Source organism: Rhopalosiphum padi, chromosome 1, assembly GCF_020882245.1.
Source record: "Rhopalosiphum padi isolate XX-2018 chromosome 1, ASM2088224v1, whole genome shotgun sequence".
NCBI lineage: Eukaryota > Metazoa > Arthropoda > Insecta > Hemiptera > Aphididae > Rhopalosiphum > Rhopalosiphum padi.
Window position 1 is genome coordinate 3,833,110 of NC_083597.1, and position 23,386 is coordinate 3,856,495.

At 24.9% G+C, this 23,386-nt stretch overlaps 1 protein-coding gene across 1 annotated transcript in view; it reads left to right on the forward strand.

Annotated features, from left to right (window-relative positions):
* LOC132917254 (lutropin-choriogonadotropic hormone receptor-like) overlaps window positions 1–23,386 on the forward strand; it is a 116,317-nt gene that overhangs the window by 78,714 nt on the left and 14,217 nt on the right. The window contains exons 6-13 of the mRNA XM_060977901.1: window positions 4,213–4,287; window positions 4,372–4,437; window positions 14,106–14,174; window positions 14,272–14,346; window positions 14,696–14,813; window positions 17,623–17,715; window positions 17,838–17,961; window positions 22,061–22,408. Of these exons, the coding sequence (XP_060833884.1) occupies window positions 4,213–4,287; window positions 4,372–4,437; window positions 14,106–14,174; window positions 14,272–14,346; window positions 14,696–14,813; window positions 17,623–17,715; window positions 17,838–17,961; window positions 22,061–22,408 (968 nt within the window). The remainder of the gene's footprint in view (window positions 1–4,212; window positions 4,288–4,371; window positions 4,438–14,105; window positions 14,175–14,271; window positions 14,347–14,695; window positions 14,814–17,622; window positions 17,716–17,837; window positions 17,962–22,060; window positions 22,409–23,386) is intronic.

The window sequence follows — 23,386 nt, forward strand, 5'->3', positions numbered from 1 at the left end:
ACTAAAATAATAATAAATAACTAATAAAATCATTTTCTATAAGAATATTTTCATAAAAATATAATCAAATATTTTTTAAATATGCTTGTAATATGTTTTAAACACAAGTAATTTTTATTCTAAAACATTAGTAAATAATAACTAAAATACTATTTTACATTAAATTTACTTCATTTTATTCATTAATTACCCATTATTACAGAAAATTTAATGTTTTTATTATTAAATTTTTAAATAAATACCCACATAGTTTTTTGTGTGTTGTTTAAAATTAATTTAATTAATAATTTAATCAGTATTGCTGAACTCTAAATCATAGAATGATTTTTTTTCCTTAATAATTAGCTTAATGTGAATATATTCTTTTTAAAATGTCAACAAAGTATAATTTGAGTCACGTAACCTTCGTTAATAATATATACTCTAATAAAAATATGTACATAAAAATGTCACAATAATTCTTTTAAAATTAACTGACATTACTACATAATATTGTTCAACAAATAGTTTTTTTTTATTTTTATATTTATTATTATTATTTTTAATTTAATCTACCATGTCGAATGTCGATGTTATTATAAAAAATGAATATATTTTATATTATTTTATTATGCAAAGTGAAGAATATGTTGATTTTAAAATATTATGCACCTATGCTTTATTATTATTATTATTTTAATTGTCCTTAATATAATATTTTAGAGTTCTAAAATTATGTACTTCAAACTTCAAAGTTTGTGGTTTTTGGTAGAAAATTGAACCTATAATAGAAAATTACCAATAATTTTCAAATTTTCAGGAATGACTATAACAAAATTACCAAAAAACTGTGTAACGTTGGTTTTCTGCATACGAGAAATTTGAAGTTCAAATAAAAAAAAATAAAATATTCAAACGAAAAATGACATTTTATTGCTCAAAGTTTCTAGTTATTATCTCATAATTCAAACTTTTCATCAATACATATAATATTGGAAAAATACACACCGTATTTTAATAGAAAAAAATTATAAAGATCACTCGTCGTTTTGCTTCAGAATCGTTTTTCGGGTACAATAATTTATAATCGAAATCAAATTTAACTTATTCCTTGCAGTGACCAGTTATATACTCGAGGGGGAGGATATTGCCATTTGGCCACTCGGAATTTTTATTGTAAAATATTCGTTTTTATTCTTCAATTTTATCAGTTACTCGTTTTTTTTATATATATTTATCACTTATCAAATTCGATAATTTTATCGTTGTATTTCGTATTCACAATGTAATCAAGCGACATTTTCAAGTATAATTTGGATGTAATCATGAATCATCTCTAGTTCGTACCCGTTATTTAATAATCATAGTTGCAAATATTTATCTTTATTCTTGATTCGAACAAGCTAATATTAGTGGTTGTGGTTACATTGTAAATAGTTCATTATATTACCTGTATCTATAATTTCTGCTGAGCGTAGTTTTTCAACAAAGGAGGTTTGATCTTATTTATTTAATTTAAATATACTAACAAAAGAGCAGTTTTTGGAGCTATATTATGCTTTTGATTACAAATATTTTAATGAACTTTTTTTACTTTACCGGTTTGTGTAGTTTTGTGGATTACGCCACATGTATTTTATATACATACTATATTTTTTAGTGTCTTAAATTGTTTTCATTAAATATTGTGTTGCTTGAGTTGTTTTTATAATTTCAGAGTAGTAGATAATTAATATTTTTTCACCTCTTGAAAATATTCCTTGTATATTCCTCTGACAGCGATCAACTTAATTTACAATCAAAACGCACTATACCTACCTAAGTTTAGGTTTTCCGGTTTTTATGGATTAAAATTACGACCAAAAAAAATGTTTTGTTAAATATCATATTATATATCAATAAAATTAATTTATACTATCGGAATAAAATATTTATAGATGTTTATTTTTTAATAAATATTTATTTAGATATGTTTTTTTTCACGAATTTGACTTATTTTGAATACATGACACGTATTACGTATATGAAGACCAATTCAAATATATGAATAAAGTATAAGTAACTTAGTTTTAAAATTGAGCAAATTTAACTTTAACAACACAACTTATAAATTGTAAAAAAAGTTTTAAAAAGTTTAAATTATTTCCAATTCATTGCGATTGTATCCTGCACTTGTATTCAATATTATAGATATGTGAGAAATATTCATTTATATGACTTACACAACTAATGTTTATACACATTTTATACAATAATAATAACTTGTCTTTATATGTAGTTTTAAAATTGAGGTAATGGGTACAATAACATATTTTTAATACATTTTACAACTTCAATTAACTATATTAAAATGTTTTAACTTTAATATAATTATTTATTTTATTTTGTTTCCTTACAAAAAAATATTCAGTGATGTATTAGTTGAGGGATTGGTGGGAGGAGGGGGTGGGGTATAATCTCTTCTCTAGTTTTATTATTAGCATGTACTCACTAAACGATTGAACAATAAAGCACACGGCAATTAAACAAACCGTTTTTAAACTTATTGAACACCTGTTATATATATATATACATATAACATATATATTGTAGGTGTATAAGTACATATTATAACATATCATTATTATTACTGTAATGTGTGAAAATGTGAGTTTTCGATCATTATATAACTCAAATTGGTCTTATAAAAGTCATGTTAATGTACATTTTTCATGACAAAAACGACCTTCTTAGAGTACAATCTACTTGTACCTAATTTGTACAATATTGACCAAGAGACAATATTTATTTTTAGTGAAACCTAAATAAATACTTTTACTTTATTATAATATTCTTATCATTATTATCTATCTGCATAAAAAGAGTATGATTTTTTTAATATTTCATAATTCCATGATTGGAAATTCTGAGACTTTAATAAAAAATCACGTGGAAAAAACTCAATTTCCAATTTTGTATAATATTATTCCACGTAGTAAATCTGATTTCTCTATCGTTTAGATATAGATTTATTTTTTGTGAAATTATACATATTATCTATCAACTACTTATAATATATAGTCTAGTAGTCTGGTTTCTCATTTGTATAAATTTATTCAATAATCAAAATACAATTGATTACAGTTAAATATTGGAATTTTGACCGAAATAGTATAATCATTTATCAGTTATATAATTATCTTATAATAACAACAAATTATAAAAATTAAGATTTTAGTCGATTGCATCTTAAAAATTTACATCGTTTTTGAATAAATAATTTTAATCGAAGAGCTATTCAATTAGTAGAAGTATTAAGTTTTGTTTTAAATTTGTTCGATAAACATTTAATTTATTGTAGTTCATCGAATACTTACAAAGATAAAAATAGTAACATAGATGATTGATAGATTTTTATGTTTATTTGTAATGTATACGTATATGTTGTAATGTTTGCTTAGAAATACGTTAATTAAACGGTTTTAAAAAAGGTCTACGAGCTATTTAATTTTGAAGCCCTATTTATTATTACTTCGTTGATCGAAATATACGAGTATATCATCTAAGTTTAATACAACTAGAAAAAAAGAAAGAAAATTAATTAGTTTCTACAACTATTGTCGAACTATGAATCTAACAGTAGTTGCAGAAAGCTCTGTTCGTTAAAACTATGAAATCACCAATAAAAACATTTTGAACTTTTAAACATAGTGATTAACACTATAGTGACACTTTACAGTACAGGACACTATTTTCCTTTTTTTCAATCAATTTTTTGTATTTTTGAAAGAAAATAATATATGTACATGAGTATTTAAAAAAAATTGTTGACGGATATGTGTATATTTTTCTATAACATTACATTAATTATCATGTAGTTATTTTTAACTATAATCATTATTTTGAAATTTATATTTTTTTAATTTAATAAAATACTCTTATAAACTTTTCAATATACCCACACGTAAATGAAATACCTGCCTACAATACATAATATGACATAGTTATAATTTGTTAGTTTTTATTATATTCCGACCATCAGGCATCGATATTTTATAGATACATAATTAGCTTTAAGGTTATAATTTAATCATTGTACAGTTTTTGTTTCATTAACTGTTTTAGAAATATTTTCTGATAGTAAAAAAACATAACTATATTTTTTATAATATTATAAGTATAAGTAATATATTATTCACAGACAATTGTTTTAATCAAATAAGTATTATAATATTATTTTACTTTAAAATATAGGGGAATCGTTCGAACGGGAATCAAGAAACCACCTAACTTAAGTGTATTGAAGACTACAGAACATCTTCATATAGTGTAAGTATCTTAACTTAAGTCAAATTACTACAATCAACAATAGTTGTCAATACAATTATTATATTTACGATCTTATTTTTCTAGAGATCTCGAAAGCAATCAAATAGAAAAATTAATTTCAGGAGACCTGTCAATCAGTGCAGAGCAACTGTGAGTATTGAGTAAAAAAATATTTTTTAATATTTGATACAAACAGAATGGCACAACCAATTATTCCATATTATTAAGCCACACAAGTTTTTTGTTTTATGAAAGAGTTATTCTTGAATTATATTTTACTGTTTTTTATATTCATATACATCATTTATAACAAAATGTGAAACATTTGAGTATTTAAATAGTGTGGTACATATTTAAATTATTTTAGTAGGTATCAACATTTCAAATAAACTAAAAAGTTTTCCATATTAATTTCTATGAATTTTGAACATTTTCAAAACTCATTAGCACAAATACAATAAAATCAAAAAAATATCGTATCACTGAAAATCAAAACGATAATTATTGACAGGTTCTTCTGTTCAAAATGTAAATTTGATGTGAAAAAATGTAAGCATAATATGTATTTATTCGTTGCGGATTTAAATAAATAATATTACTACGACCAGTGCTGTACGAATCAACGACGTCGCATATGTGGCGCCATCCTTATCGTGTTTACAGCTTTTATATTATGAGCGTTGGCTATTGACCCGTAAGTTGTAAAAATTAATCGACATGTTTAAGGGTAAGCGATGGAATGACGACGGTTTGCGCCGTTGTCCTTTTGAATACAGTTCGTTTCCGGTAAAGTTATTTTTATTCCAGTTGCGCTTGTTCTTCGAATTTTAAAACAGTAGAGCGTCATATACATTAATATAAGATGTATGCATACGATGTTATAATAATATGCATATTAGTACATGTAATGACTGTAGATGATAATATTATTACGAATTCTATGAAAATATGCGACTATAAGGTATTGAATTAAATACATAATCTCCATTATTAAGCGTATATATATTATATATCACGGATTGTCGTCAAAAGTTAAAATTTGCTTGCATTATTGTTGGCTTAATAATATATAATCCGGTTAAAGTTGATTTACATAATAATCTAATAATTAAATATATGAATACATTTCGATGGGATCTGTTATTAAAATTAACCAATGATGATATGCCCGAAAATCTATCTTGCCATCTTGCTGGTAGCACGACCTTAAAAATTAAAAATATATATATAACATTATGTATGTAAATTATTATTGTATACTTGTTTATATTATATTTCTTTCCCCGTCGAAAGTGACATTAACAAACGATTTTGTTCTCGTGTAATTATCAGTAAACATTACGCTCTCGTCACAGAAGCGTATTGTACATTGCATGTTGTATAGATTGAGTATAACTTAAGGTTAAAAAAAAATAATAAAAATAAACCAAGGTTGACCAGTAAATGATTCGCATGATGATTTAAAAACACTACGTATTGATTATTATATTATTATAGTATGTTACGATGACTCCGCTAATCTTAGATTGAAATACTAAATCATATACTATTCCTTGATTATTATTCATAATTTTTTATAAACATGCGCAGTATTCCCAATTTAAAATTTACCTGTTCGTACTGGAAATGTCTAGAAATTACGATAGAACAAAAGCATATAAGGCATTTTGATTCAACTGAGCATAATTAATAATTATTATTATACAAATTTGAAGACACAAATCAATCCTCAATTCGTTCCATAGTATAGTATTTAAAGATGGTATATATATATTATATATACATACATAAAGGTTAGAGTATGTACTCGTATTTTTAAAATAACTTATTATTATACGTATACGATTTGTAAATGTATAATTAAATATTCGTAAATTGATATGTAACTATTCTGATTTTTAATATCAATGATACGATTTAAAAAATAATATCCATACATTTTTTTAAATTTTTTAACATAGTTAAAAAATAAACATTTTTCCAATTTTATAGTAAGTAATTATATTTTAATTTTTTTAAATAACAATACATTTTTAATGTCATATTCTTATAACAAAAAAAAAAATGTTAGGACATTGAGAATTTTGAACGAGAAGTTTTTATGATTTATAAGTATTTAAACTTTAGTCGAGTAGAGTGACGTGGTAATCCACTACTCATCTCAAGTTTAAATAATTAACTTAATAACTCATAAAACTACTTTGTCAAAATTTGGTTTTTATAGATTTAAATACTCCGAAGTTTCGAAATATGAAATTAAAAATACATATGTTGTCATTCAAAAGTATATAAAAACTTAAAAATTGATAATGATAAAAAAAGAGCAAAAATATTGTTTTGGGATAACTTAACAATTATGTAAAAGAAATATTTTAAATATTTACAATAGTTAGTGTTTTCTAAAATAATGAGTGTTACGTTAAATTGATCGCCTCATATATTTCTGATATTTATTTTTATGTCTCAATAGCTTATACTTTTTTAATTTAAAAACCACTCAATAAATAGGTATAGATATAGTAATACAAGAAAAAGCTTCTCATATAATGTTTTTAATAAAATGGTTTAAATTATTATATAATGTTTAAAATTTATTTTACAAATACAAAACTAGAAAGTTAATGTGAAGATTCACGCATAGTAAAAAATGAATAGTCTCTATATAAATAATATCTTGTTGATTATTTTCCAATTATTATTATCGCTTGTTATTAGATATTAATTATTGTTATAGGTAAATACATACATTTAATAAAACAAGATGACATAAAAAGGTTTTTTTTCTGGAGTAGTAATAAGTAATGAGTAATAAGTTATGTACTCTAATACATACTTTGGAAACCGTTAGTTAACATTAAAAAAAGAAAAAAAAAACAATAATGTATAATCATCTGTATATTTTCAAGTGTAAGATTACCGTAATATACTGCCAACCTGTTGATGTGATCCGTCTCATCGATACGTTACAGGAGTTTAGTGTCAAACAACATGTTATATTACATAACACGTACACCCACGAACATACATACAACATTGTGAGTGTATATAAGTACGAAGTAATAAACGATGTACATATACCTATGTACCTATATAGTGGTATGAAAACGCATTACGTAAATATGTAATAAGCGCGACGGATTTAAAACGTATGCGTAATAATCATTCGAATATTCGTAGAAAAAAATAATAAAAAAACGAACATTTATTTTGTAATAACTTTTTTTATTTACTGTGTGCAATCTGGGATTTCGTAAAATAAGAAAATATAAATAGGTTTAAGTGTATGGCGTGCGACCGAAATATGGTTGTTCGACATATTTTATAGTTATTCGATGATTGATTCGTGTAAAGATTAAATAACGTTTATGAAGTCGAAAATGGGCGAGCGTTCGTTTTATTTCGTCGTTAACAAAAAAAAAAATGGTAATAAATAAACGCCCCGCGTCTTGATTTAAACAAAGTAAAATCGAATTCTTATAAATATTTATGTTTGTGTATCAAATGTTCAATATAAGCGTCTCGGGCCAGAAAGCTCTGCAGCGGGATTTTACATACCTATAAATGTTATAATTTATAGACGTATTTCCGATGTACCGAAACAATGTAGATAATAATACCTTGATAATATATTTTAAACTCCTGCTTCAATCTTCAGCACGTCCTTAATTATTTATGTGTATCCTCGGGTTTTTCGTATGACATAATAATACATAATAATTATGCACCTCGTGAACAGTATACATATATTATATATTTTCCATGACATAAATATTGTAATAATAATATAAGAATATTCCACAATGTATTATAAAATCCGGTCGTTTATAAAATATGTTATAATACACACCCTATGTGTGCACAGGATGTCTTACCGTGTTTGTCTCGGGTAAATGTCTATTTTTCCCGATAAATAATTTTAAGACGAGATTTTAGAAAATTATTACCGTATAAGAGAATTTTTTTTGTTACTCAAAATCAAAAATCAAAATATTAAAATTTGAGGTATGCCTGTTATTATGGTTGTTTCATTAAGTCGATTTTTAAAAATATTTTGAAGGTTAGATTTCTAATTTTTGTTAAGTACCTGTCCACACAAGTTACCTACGTACGGTTTAAAGTTTAGGCAAGAAGCTGTTAAAATGTTTACCATAGCTTAAATATACATAGGTATATACACAATATACATATATTTAAGCCATAATGTATGTACTAGAAGTACGCTAGCTGTTTGGCTATTCGCAGTAGTATGTTTACGAAAACAGGACATATACTGAGACCACCTATTTACCTTAGTAAAATTAAGCTGTTATGTATAATGTGCTCATTATAATAACGACCCTGATGTGAAATTCAATTACATTCTACTTGAAGAATCTTATAATGATGTAAAATAATATTTCATTGATGTAGAAAATCTTAATAATATATTTTGTCGTCTATAAACCTTTCGTTATTCGGTAAACTAATATACATTTTATTATTTTCAACAGGAAGTGAACTTTCTTGTTTATAAATCATATATAAAGCAATTTCACAAAACAAAAACATGAGTCTTATTTTATTGAGCATTTCAAATTATCAAATTCAGTTGCTTTTATACTTGATAAATGAATAATAATTCATAAACAATTTAAATGTGTACAATTTTTATTTTTTAATGTTAACTATTTTTTTAAATAATTTTTTCTTATTTTCACAATTTTTTTACGTAATATTAAATGATATGTTGAGATACTATCTAGTACATAAAAATCGTACTCTACTTATTACCAACAACTGTTTATAAAAATACATAAGTTATGTTGTACTTACTAGTTAATATTAACAACAATTTAAAGTTAATTGTTAATATAACCTACATTTTTTTTAAATCAACATTTTTTTTAATACTTGTTAATTATTCTACAATAAATTAAGTTAAAATAATTTACCTTTTGAATGTTAATAAGCTACATTTTTATGTGTTACGCAATAATACGCATACAAAAACAAACACAGTGAGATCATATAGTGTGGCCATATAGTTACATAAAGCAATACAATTAATCTGTACATTATTTTTTTCATTATAATGACAATGCTGAAGTAAATTATTATTAAATTGTTTTATTATCAAAACACTATTTTATCAATAAATCATCATTTTATAAATGCATTAGTTATTATTCCTTTAGTTTAAATTTGTATTTTAGATTTTTCGCATGATGTGTGTCGTCTGTTATAACCATCATATTGATCTTATTTACAGTAAATAAATACAGCATCATTAAGTAATTAATCTAATTTTTTTTGTTCTCAATCCGTGACTTCAACCGTTTGCATCAACAGTATAGTCAATGAATAATAATTATTTATTAAACATAATATATAGCAAATATATATGTATACCTACAACTTGAATCATTTGAAATTGCATAAAAATATTATGTCACTATTATAACATTTGAATTCATGGTTTTTAGACATTAACGCGGAGACACCAATAGTACTGTACTATGTAACTGTTATTTACAATTCCACGTTCAACCCTCATAAACGTTGTATAATATTTAAATTAGTACACGCTTTTCCAGTTCGAAGGACACACGGTGATGAAAACTCGGTGACACATTCGTCTACATTTCGTTATTCACGCTAATTTACATTTCAAACAAAAGATTTCATCATTTCGTAATCAGACACCTCGTGTTCTATTATAATTTTTGGATCATAACGTTGCTTTAGACGTTGACTGGTTATGTCAGCAGCCCGTATTAATATTCATGCGTTTGGGTGAGATTTGCCGTGTTTTAACATTTATCTGTTTGTAGAACAAAATTATGCACGCAAATATATTAAAAATCGTGTTGTCATATTACATTTTATAAGATCGAAAAAATTTCAGAAATTCATAAGCGTGAAATCAAAAATTTCATACTTGCCACAATTTTAACGATATACTATTAATTGTAATATAATATAATAGTATGAAATGTATACATACGGTGTTTAAATTGTAGGTAAGCGCGTGGTAAAGTCCTTCTTCTTTAAAAAAAAATATTTTTATGTACTCTTTCTAGTTATATATTTTAATAAATTAGACATTTAAATATTTTGCAAGACATATTTTATACTTTTGCATATATCTATTTTTTTTTCAATTTAAGATTTGCATACTAACGTTAATATTTAATGTAAAATTATTATATTAAAATTAAATAAAAATCATCCATTTTTCCCTATGAATTTTTAATCTGATGAGTTTTTTGAGAATGGTGATGCATATGAATCGAACTTTGAACTAGTAATTATTTATTTATTTAGTTTTTTTTGTATTAAGAACTATGTAGTTATGATAATGGGTTTGGAAAATATAGAGGCTATCTATTTATGATTTTAAAATTTTAGTATAAATATTTAATCTTTCAACAGTGTACAATTTGCAAAACCAAATATTTTTACTAAATGTATTATCCAAAATTGTCGTTATTGATAAAAATCAACATATTTATAATTTAGTTGTAAAGTTACGTTTCATATTTTATAAATTTGTCAAACTCGGAAATATGAGTATTTTACTACTTCAAACTATTCAGAATATTTATATCGCATTTTATTAATCAATTTTCCAATATAATCTCTTGATACGAGGTGGAGCTAAAAATAATATTTTCAAAGATATGGAAATAAATCAAAATAGTTTTAAGAACCATTTTAAATAAAATCACACTTGAAAGTCCAACAAAAAATTATTATAAGCTTTTGGGCATACTAACAGCAAGACTATTATATAAAAAAAATTGCTATAATATTCATAATTTATTAAATTTTAATTAACCAATAAAATAATGATTTTTAAATATAGTTGAAAATTCTAGAAATAATAATTTGATAAACTATAAAGTAAATAATCCTATAAAGTAGTATTTTAGAGACAGTTGAAAAAAAATTGCTTTCGACCTTTTACGACTCGTCATTCTTACTATTTATTATAGGTACAAAACGCCATAATTCATAATCAATAATAATAATAAAAAAAAATAGTCTTATTCACCATTAAATTGTTAATCACATTGTTAATCATTACTCAATGGGGCAAAGATGGAATAGTCTTATTGGTTAAAGTACCAATGGGACTAACAAGTGTACTTATAATAATCTTATTTACTTATCGTAAATCTGAAATCTGAAATCATAATACAGGATAATTCTAATGGAGGGTGCAATCAGTAATCACAGTCTATTCAAGAACCCCTGTCACAGTGAAATTCGTTGAATTTTCAAACCTATCAACGGAATAACAAAAATAAATTGATATTATTATCTATACCTTATATAACTTAGCATTATATTTTCTCCTAAGAATATTTCATAAATTATAATTTGTTCTATATTTTAGTAGGTATGTGATTTAATATTTAAAAATTAAATTGCAAATAATTAATAGATTCATACATAATTCTTAGTAATTTTAAATGTATGTTGTATAATCCTGCAGACAAATTTATATAAAATAAAATATATTTGAATTCATTTATTATACGATCTATCAAATGTTATGAGGTACAATAAATTAAATAAATATTCACAATATATATATATATATATATGTCTTTGGTTATTTCATAAAATATTGCATTGGTCTAAAATAAACTAAAAGTTTTACTACATAAATTTTGATAGATATATAAATATATTATATATTAATATAATATAAAATAAAAACTGTAAATAAAATTATTTAACGTGGCTTCAAAATACCACAAGTTTCAAAATAACAAAATCTCTATATTTACGTATAATATTAGCAATTCAGACGTAAACGCGTCCAATTTGCATTACTGAATAATATCATATTTTACCCTGTATATAAATATATATATTTAATACATATACATAATTTTACTCTTAAGAAAAATAAACGTTTATAATAAAACATAAAAGCGAACTGTTAAAATTAATTTTCCATTTCATGTCTAAAATAATATATTCTTATAAAGAAGCCGTTTATTTCTTTAATTAATAATTTATTTTATAAAAAGAACCCCATAAAATATATATTCCAAAATAATGGATTGAAATCGTTATTGTCTAGTTAAAGAAAATGAAACGTCGTGGATTTATATTTGTTTGTTGCTATATTAGGTATATAATATTGAATTGAAGTATATGGAATCAAAAACAAAAAAATATAAATGTTGAGTTTATTTTATTTTTTTTAAATCTATTATTGGAAACGCAATTTTTTTGTTAACGTTCAAAATACTGATTTTTGATTCTTATTATGGTATACAAATATTGTTTACTATTAAACGAATAAAAATGTCAAATATTTAATGACAATTAATAAAATTTATTTTATGCTGTTTATAAAAATAAATATGATTTGATTTAATCTTAATGTAGCCCAAAATTAAAAACATAATAATTATACCTAATCGGGTTTTTTTAATGGAAAAAAAATACAATAATTTGTATATTTCCAAACACAATAAGTAAATAAGATAATGTATTTGATAATTATAAATAAAATATATATATAAAAAAAAAACAATGAAAGAAGTTGTCCATTTATGAAACTTCACTCTTCAAGACAGATTTGGTTTATTTATTCATGCAAATAATAATAACTACGTTAGGTTTGTCTGTTTAAAATAGTTAAATAAATAATCGATGAATACTAAATATCTATGCATATTATTCAGTTAAGTTATTTATAAACTATTAACCTATAGTAACTACATTTCTAAATTGCGTCGAAATAAACTATATCGATTTTATTTAAATCTCAATATTTTTTTTCGCGATTTTTAGATAGTATTTTTAAAAATTAAATTAAATGCTCCAATACTTCTACTTTAAAAAAGTATTTGTTTTCAAAAGAGTACGAATAAAAAATAAATCGTTACAATAAACGAAGGTATTCCAGAATTACATAAATAGTAAATATAATTTTATGATAGTTTGAAACTTTTTAAACGTCATGTGTTATATTATTAGCATGGTTCTTGCTCTCATTAAATGCTTTAACACAATATTTTTTTTTGCTTACAATATAAATAGCTTAACGTGTCATATATTGCAAAAAACAAGTAATTTATAGGGAAAGTGCAATATATGATCTTCAATTATCCTACATCTACCCTTAAAATTTAATAGGTATTTGTCCAAAGAGTAATTTGTCAGGCAGTATAGAACAAAAAATCACAAAATGATGAAAAGTTGTGTCATTTATTTTATTCAGCGTAAAAACCTACTTAGATGTTCACATTTTGCTATTCCAATATGTACGTATAATGTAAAAGCATAACTTTTATTTGTTAGGGAACTGTTAGTTAGAAATTTCGTATGATAAAAACGACAGATATTGATGACAGAAAATGGTTAGTTAATAAACTGATTGGATTTTGGTTTTTAACTATAATTAATAATAATTGTTAAATATGTTAATACTTACAATGGTACCTTTATAACTTTATAAGCATATTTAATTAGTTTAGAATAAGAAAAAAGATATAATTATACTTTTCATTAATATTTCTTTAAAAAAAATCTTTTAATATTAATAATACGTACATATTTTAAACCATAAAAAAAAAATTAATTTTGACCTTGAGTTATAGATTATACGTTTATAGATTTAATCAAATATGTCATGTATAATAATCTATTTTTCAACGAATATGTTTTTTTACAAAGAAAGGTACAAGTGTAATATTACCTATTGTAATATGTATATTGTATATATTAGGTACACAAGACAATATTATAATACTTTTCATCAAATACAATTCTAAATAATATTCTGAAATTGAATAGATTTATTTTATTTTTCACAGTCAGCTCAATTATAATTGTATTACAGAAGTAGGACCATTGACTTTCATAAACGCCGAAATTGCCACAGTGTAAGTTTTTTTAAATTTAACTTTAAATATTAAATAATACTCACTAAGTAGCCAATAAGATAAAATATTTATTGTATATTTACCTATGTCATTACAGTAACCTGAGAGGCAATCGAAAACTTCAAAAACTGGACGATCAAGCTTTCGTTGGGATTAAAAGTCTTCGCAAACTGTAAGTTTTAAGACGCAAAAGATATTTTATGAGCATTTACGAAGTTTTTATTAAATAAACGTAACACGATTTGGGTTCGGGGCATTTACCTGTACCTACAACACAACAAAACAGTAGAACGAAATGTACAAATAGTTTCAAAGATAATTTCGTGTGAACTTATATTATTATAACAAGTTTTGTTTTAAAGGAATTGAAATAGGTGTCATCCGTAACTTTTTGTTCTTTCCGCGTTTTCATTATTCCGCAGCTGCAATGCTCACTCTTCCACGCCGCTACACAATGCCGAGCTATTTTTCATGTATCGTCACTGCATATACATGTATTTGTATGTTTTCTTTTTCCTCAGAGACCTGTCAGAAACATCAATACAGAATCTGCCTACAGCCGGTCTCGAAGAACTGGACGTTTTGAAAATCGAAAAAACCTACACTATGAATGTTTTCCCGTCCATCTACAATTTTAAGGTAAAATAAATTACAAAATTTTTACTAAGACAGAACGTTGTATTTAAATATAATATGCTTACCTCAGGTTGTATAAAAAAAAATTGATTAATTCAATGGGGGTCAAAAGAATGTAATGAACCGATCACTATACGATGTTTAAAAGACCATTAGTAGATTACGTCTATCGATTTATTAAAATATGTTCAGTGATAATTACTGTGACCCAGAATCAATTGGTATATCAATATTATAACAAACAGATAAAAAAAACAATAGTAGTAGTCTGAGAATAGTGAGATATAGTATAAGTGGGACTGAGGAGGCAAGGATCTTACCGAGCTGGAAGTCACGATAGGACAAAATGTTACTCCTGAAATAATAATATCGATCATGATGCGCAGCAAGAGAAACTGGTAAGCTGTGGAACGGTACGTTACACTAATCTCGGGGACTAAAAAGGAAGAAGAGTGGTTGGGGAGATACAACGAGAGGTCTAAGGTGGCGGGCGAACATGCCTGTCTGAGAAGTTTCCGACTAATAGTTTAAAAATTATTCGAGTTAAAATTCACAGACCTGTAATATTGTTAAAACTAAGATCCTGTGGTGTTTATATTGATGTTTGCTGTTAATTAATTAATTTTTTATTTACATACAATTTTTGAATGTTTAGTATACCTAAGTAACGTCTATAAAGTTTATTTAGATGAATAAAATATGGCGGCTTGGCGGAAAAGCAAAGTAAAAGCAGTCCTCTCTCAAGTCCGGCGTAAAAATAAAAAAAAAATAAAAATAGTAGTATTAGTATTAGTAGTAGTGATGGTGGTGGTGTTATTATGTTAAAAAGGTCTCTGATACATATAACGGTCTCTAAATCCAAAATAGATTGAAAGAAAATACAAGTTTACTTTGGAATCCTGAAGTTGGGTGTTCCACTGTTCCAGTTGGACATTGCCGGATGAATAACGTTTACGTTGTGATATTGAATTCTTCAATAATCATAACAATATTATATAACATAGAATTCGAAAAACGATTCCGAACGAAGTTTGGATAGCTATAAACATGAACCACGGCACTTGCTTACATTTATTTAATATAGGTATAATGTTTCGCAGTTTTTATATAGTTTTTCCTTTCGCTTGGGTAAACTTCTTCATCGAAAATCAGAAAACATATACCATCGTAAAAAGCACGAACTGGATGAAATTTTCAATCGACAAAAAATGGGACTATTTGCGAAACGTTTGAAACTATCGAAGTTATACTCAAAATAGTGTCCACAGAAAAAGAAACAACATGCTGCTATGTAGAATATATAGTTTTAAACCACGTTCTGTGCGAAAATTATATACGTATATATATTTATAGTTAGTTCAAAATAAAGTACGATATTGTATTATTCGGTTTATCAAATATCAAGTTTATATCGTGTACTATGAGAAGTTAAAAACGACGAAACAATAATACAAATTTATCTCTACATTTTATAATTTAGGCCATTCCAACATATCACCGATATCGTATATTACTCGTATAATAATTTAGGTTCAGATTTTATATTTAGAAAAAATCAAAATTATATGATCTAAAACAACCAACAAATATTCCCCTTACACTATCATATTAAAAATAAGGAAAATAATCAACGAATAACAATAAAATGTAAAAATTTATTTATTTTTAATTAAATACCTATTTATTGGCCGCATATTTATTGTTAGAAACTTAAACAATTTTCAAACAAAACCAAAATTCAAAATATTATAATTATTAAATGATTGACAAAAAATTGTTTCCCAAATAAAAATAATTTAAAATTTAAAAAAAAGAAAGAAAGTAATTTATTATTCATATTTGACAAATTGTTTCAAGATATTACATTAAGGAAACTTATGTTATATTCCCTAATCCTAAATACATACTCAAATATGAAATGAAAAAAAACTCTTTCTTATGTGATCTGAGTTTAATGAATCGTGTTTGTAATGCACCACACGCGCTACGAGTTCGCGGGCCACAGCACACCTCCACAGTGTATATATATATATAATAATATACTATGTCGTTATAAATGTGACCGGTGACCGCGTTCCGGTATTAAAGTTTCACAAGTAGAAGTATATTAATATAACATATTAGGTATTATATTAGTGTAATAGTGTATACTGTATAATAATATGGAGTACGGTTACGCGGACATATAGTCATCGGCGATCTAACCGATTGCAATTTATCCCCAAATAGCATTACTCGTTACAACGGTCGTTCATGGTTTATTCATCGGACTAGAGCTAATACAGCATACAACTTATATACATACCTTTATGTGTGTGTGTGTGTGTGTATTTGCATACGGTTTGTTCTGCAAGTCTGTGAATTAGATTATATCTTTGCCGTCCATGTCAACGGAATGTGTATGTATAGTGCTTAGGCTCACGCTAATTATTATCATTATTGTTACCATTGTGTGTAATTATTTTACCCACGAATCGCCTTTGAATGTTTTAAGCACTTCTCGATAAATATCTTAGGATTAAATTTATCACCACAACGAAGACGGATGTGGTCGGATTAACTTTACACACTCGCTGTGAATATTATACATTTTATCCCCTTGATTGCGTTTAATCAAGAAATTAAGTATACTCGTCGTTGGCGCGTGTGCAGACTAATAGAATAATATGCTATATAAACGCGTATTTCGATATTATAAGTTGTTTTTTTTAAATGTCCACAAGACATAATGGTGACATTTTTTTCTCGACTATACGTTCCGCGGACTTTTTTCCCTTGTTATTATAAGTACGTGTATAATGGTTTGTTATAGAACATTAAAGAAGCATGGCTGACATATCCGTATCATTGTTGCGCTTTCCATTTTCCTAAAACACACAACCCTCAAGGATACGCAAACCATGAGGTAATAATACTGACTATGTGGTAATACTACGATTTCTAAAATAATTATAAAAAAAAATTTGATATATCTTAGTTGTTGCTAACCAAAACCAAAAATTTTATTTTATTATTAATATTCTTTAGAAACTTCAACAAAAAATGTTACAAGAATGCAAAAATATACCATTTGTTGACGCGATGTCTACGGTAAAAACAATGCATTCGACAACGGAGAATTTTATCGGCGACGAAATGTTTCATTCAAGCGGTAAGTATTTATGTTTAAAAAGTGTTTTACTATACTATTATACTATTATAATATTACAATGATAATATGTTATTGCGTATGTAATATTCGCGCAATCCATACGAACATCAAACTAGGTAAACCCATCATTAAACTTTCATTGAACTTGGGTCACTGTCCCACTTTAAAGTTTGTACTTGAGACTTGATAAAATTCAATTGTTTTTTTTTATTTTATAATATTTATGAAGTGATTGTATAACTAGAAATGTATAGCAAAATTAACATTAAACTTGTAGTGATAAATAGAAAGTAAAATTTGTTTACTGGTTAATTTTGCACAACAATCATCAAATTTCAATAGTGATGACAACAAATAAATTGCAACAACCTGTTAGTTGCAATTTAAGAATATAACTCATAAAATATACAAAAGAGAATGTAAAACATGACCCAATAATTATTTCGACCTGGTATATGATTATATGAATGACTAACTCAAAATATCTACATGAAATATTACTTAATTGTATTTAGCCTACTAAAATATAAAATTAAAACTTTAAAGTACCTAAACAAATGAACAAACTATACTTATTTACTTAACTTATTAAATTAACTGTTTTCAGAGATTATGTACTTAAAGAAATACTAAGAATATCATAAAAATAAATATTTATACGGCAGTTTAAAAAATTTTATTTAAATAAAACAATAATATCAAACTTTAAATTTATAATGTATCCATTTATTTCGTGACATAAACGTACAACTCTTCGTTAGTTTCTAAAAGATTTAAATATTAAAATTATATAAAACATTGTTATAACTTATAAGGAGTATTAATACATATTAATTTCAAAAAAAAAAAAAATTATGAATATGAACTATTTATAATACTTTTTAGTGTTTGGACATTTTACAATAAATCGATTTATTTTTAATAACTTTTATCGTCAATTATTATTTATTTTTCAATAGCTAAAACGTTTTAATATCATTTGAAATTAATATGTACCTAATAATGCAATATAATTTCAATATGGTGAATTTTAAAATAAATTATATAAACATAAGAAAAATATATAAATAACTTTCATTCATCTATTTTAAATAGTTTGTAAAAATTACCAGACAAAACTAGAATAAATCTACTTTTTAAAAAAAAAACTTTATAACTCATGTTTACTACTATTACCATATACCATTGGTTGTAAATTTAAAATATGTACCTTCCTTCTTAAAATAATTAATTTACAAACCATTAACAACTCATAAGGTACCTAAAAGTTATACATTTTACAAAGAATGGTTAAATCGAAATGAATAATAAAAAATTTTCTAGTATATGATATATTTTATACTCTATATACATATTATATGTGTTCATACAAAAACTATAAAATATTGTTCCTCAAACATGATATTTTTAGTTGGAAATTATTATTGTCATCATACCACAACTGCAACTGTACCTATAAAATAACGAAAGCCATAAAACACATATCTGCAGTATAAAAAAAAATCTACAAGTTAGAAATCGTGACTTAAACAACAAAGTCAGGATTAACACAATGGAAATATAGACGTTTTGAAATGAAATAGAATTTACCTTGATAATAGTATTCAAATAGATTTGTATGTTTTAATGATAAGTAATTTGTATTAATCGAAGTCATCAATAGATTCTTCTCTTAAATATAATTTATTTCCACACACTTAAAATGTGAACGATGATGTTCAAATTTTGTGCTGTAAAAATAATGTAGGAAGGAATTTAGATTGCATTAAAATATGACTCACTATGACCTCGGACTTCCATAAAAATCCAATTAGGCATTTAGGTATATTACGTATATAATATATATATATATTATTACTATACATTTTCATATTTATATTTTTTTTGCTCTTACCCCTAAAGCAGTGTGTATACACAAATATTTTGTGAATTGGTTTTAAATACAATTTTGCTATAGAATACTTTATTTAAAATAAAATAGTATAGCATTATTTTTGTATACAATAAAATATGTTTCATTTTAATCTTTAAGTATACAAATTCCGTTTTTACACAATATTTCAATATGTTTTTTTGGAACGTTGAATATAACTATTGTTAAATTATTTAATTTAGTTAAAGTTTTAAAAAAATATTTTAAATAATATACTACATTATGCAAGTATTTATAAATAAAATAATTTTATCCAATATTTTAAATATTTTATCAAAAACAAAAAATATAAATACTTAGTCTTAAAATATTTTATATTTTATAATATGCTTATAAAATACATACTTAATATTTATTTTTAATTGTATTTTAAAATACACTTATTAATATTTATCTCTGTGAAAAATACAAAAATATAATTAAGACAATAAATTATTTTCCAATAATACAGGTTAGACACACAAATTATTAATATTGAAAACTTGTAAAAAAATAATATTAATGTTGTACCTACCAGTAAATATATCATAAATCTGATTTAGTTGAATTATTAAACATTCCATTTAGTTAAGGGTGGTGGATTTGTTGTTTAGATAGTTGATGGATTTAATATTTCTTTTCAAAATCACCAGCAATATAAATTAATACTTAATCCAAAAACTCACTATAATTGTCTGAATGAATGTGTATTATTCAATTGCATTTAAACAAAATTAGGAACATCTTCTTTTATATATTATATAATATACAGATAATTTTAATAGCCATAGAATACAAACTATTACAAAATCAATATAAAATAAAGAAATACCAATATTAAATTTACAAATTAATATTGGATATTAATTTTTAACATTGCCAACTAATCAAATATTTTAAACAAAAAAATTGGCTCTTAAAATAAAAAATCTCTACTTCACATGAGATGCATACTTATTATAGTTTAAGATTAAAGTTTTGATGACAATATAAACTCAAATTGTAATTAATAATTTACAAAGTTATCGTTAAATACAGTGGTAGGTTCCTACCCGTAGATGTGTATTTAAAAATACATGTCAGTTAACAACAATATCGATTAAATAATAAATTAAGCATTCAAATAATAAAGTTGAATTGTGTCCAATAACACATTTCAATTATTTTCCAACTAAACCCAAAACGAACATTGTTCAGTGATAAATAATTATGAGTTTCAGTTTATGACAGTGACAGTATATTAACGTCACGCGTTATCGTATAAATCTTCACACATAATATACAATGTACAATATGATAAAAATATATTATAATTATATTTTTTTAAATAACTATTATTTGCTTCTTTTTTCTTTTGATTACACATAATTGAAAAATATAATAAGGATTAAATGTTATATTTATATTTGGCACTGTTTTTCATTAATTAAATAGCAAACATAATTTTTAATAACACTATAATATAATATTACACTAAACATTTTTTTGAAAATATTTTGAACATTTTCCTGATTGTAACAAATTCATCATTAAAGTTCAGAATCTTAAGTTTCAGACAGGTGATATTATACAAACATTTATCTTATATCTCTGCTTATCTCAATTTAAAATGTTTAATTATAATAAATTATATTCGACAATATTTGATACCTACTTGGCACATATTAATACAATAAAATATATCTAGATTAAATATTATAAAATATCTGAAATACGTAACAAAAAATATTATATCGTTCTAAAAAAAAGAGAAATTACTCTAAAATCAATAATTAAAATAGTAAAAGTTTGAATGAAAAGAGTGGATTAAAACATTTAAAACATTTAAATACCTTTAATATAACATAATATTACTCGATAAAAACTTAAGGATTTAGTTTTAAAAAATATACTCTTATATGCAAACACTTCGTGTACAGTGGCGTCATTTCAAATGATGACAGGAAGTGAAATAAATGTAGGTTTGTTAATTACTAATGGTACCGAAACCGCACAACAACAAAATCATTTGATGCAAATTCACTCCTTCGCAGCCGCATCTTCCTTCAAATTACATCAAATTATACATCTCGCCTTTAAAATATTATAGTTTATACCACATTTAACCCCCTGTACCTCCATAACAAAACCAGCGAATACAACCGATCACATATAAGTAATGTCGACTAACTAAACCGTTTGATGCAGACGTGACAGTCGGTACCAAAGTTGACGTGATTTGCGGAAACGTTTCGAAAAACTATCTGGAAGTCAAGTGTTACCCGGAACCGGATGCGTTTAACCCGTGCGAGGACCTGATGGGAAACTGGACACTACGAGTGGCCGTATGGATCGTGGCCGTGGCCGCTTTGCTGGGAAACATGGCCGTGTTGTTCGTGTTGCTCAGCAGTCGATTCCGATTGACTGTACCCAAGTTCCTCATGTGCAACTTGGCCATGGCTGACTTTTGCATGGGCCTCTATCTGTTACTGATCGCCGTCATGGACGCTCGTTCGATCGGACATTACTTCAATCACGCCATATTCTGGCAGAGAGGTAACCTAATAAATATTACGTATATTATGTTTCGTATGCGACAATATAAATATCATTACAATTTACAAACACATTAAGTGATTGTAGACGAAAGATATTTTTCTTCTGTTTGAGGCGGTATAGTAAGCAGAAGGGTCCTATTTGCAGCTTTATAATTTTTACATGTGTTAAATGAGACTGCCTCCACCCATAACTACATTATTATACAAAGAATTAGGTATTTTTTTTTTCCAACTCAAAATACTCATTTCTACGGTTTTACCCAAAATCGCAAATTCGTTTTATGTCCTTGGACCTTGGTAATAGGTTAAAAATGCAAAAATAAATTTTATTATCTGATACAATATTTTACCCGTTGTACTGTAAGTTTCAACTTAAAATTTGACGCTAATTATATTTAGTTCTCAAATGTATTGTATTGTTCTATTGAAAAAAAAAACAGTAATGGATATGAGTTGAAGTTTAGTGTTATTGTATCGTAATTTTACGAATCTTCAAAAATTTTTGGATTAGACTACTTAAAAACTGTGATCTTCAAGTTTCAAGTTTAATATTAAAGTATTCATTGACTATGATTTTAATAAAATGCACATTAATTTAGTAAAGTTTATTTGTGCTTAAGGGATATTTACCTATTTAATTATTTTTATCATTTTAGATTGCGTTTGTATCATGTTTTGTGCTTATAGGTTACAACCTATTTCCAACTAATTGTAATTGTTTAGCGTATTGTTTTTATAGTTTTACTAAATTTTAATTTTTTACTATGAGCATTTGTTTTATAAATATCATAAATTATAGATATATCATCGCCATTGAACCATTATTAATGTATAATCATTAACATTTTCATCTAAAATAATTGAAGTGAATAAAAAAATACTGCCTAAATCATTGTACATGATACACACATTTTTTTTTAAATTCTTAACTATTCTGCATAATATAATAGTAATTATATGATTTTTAGTTTTTGGT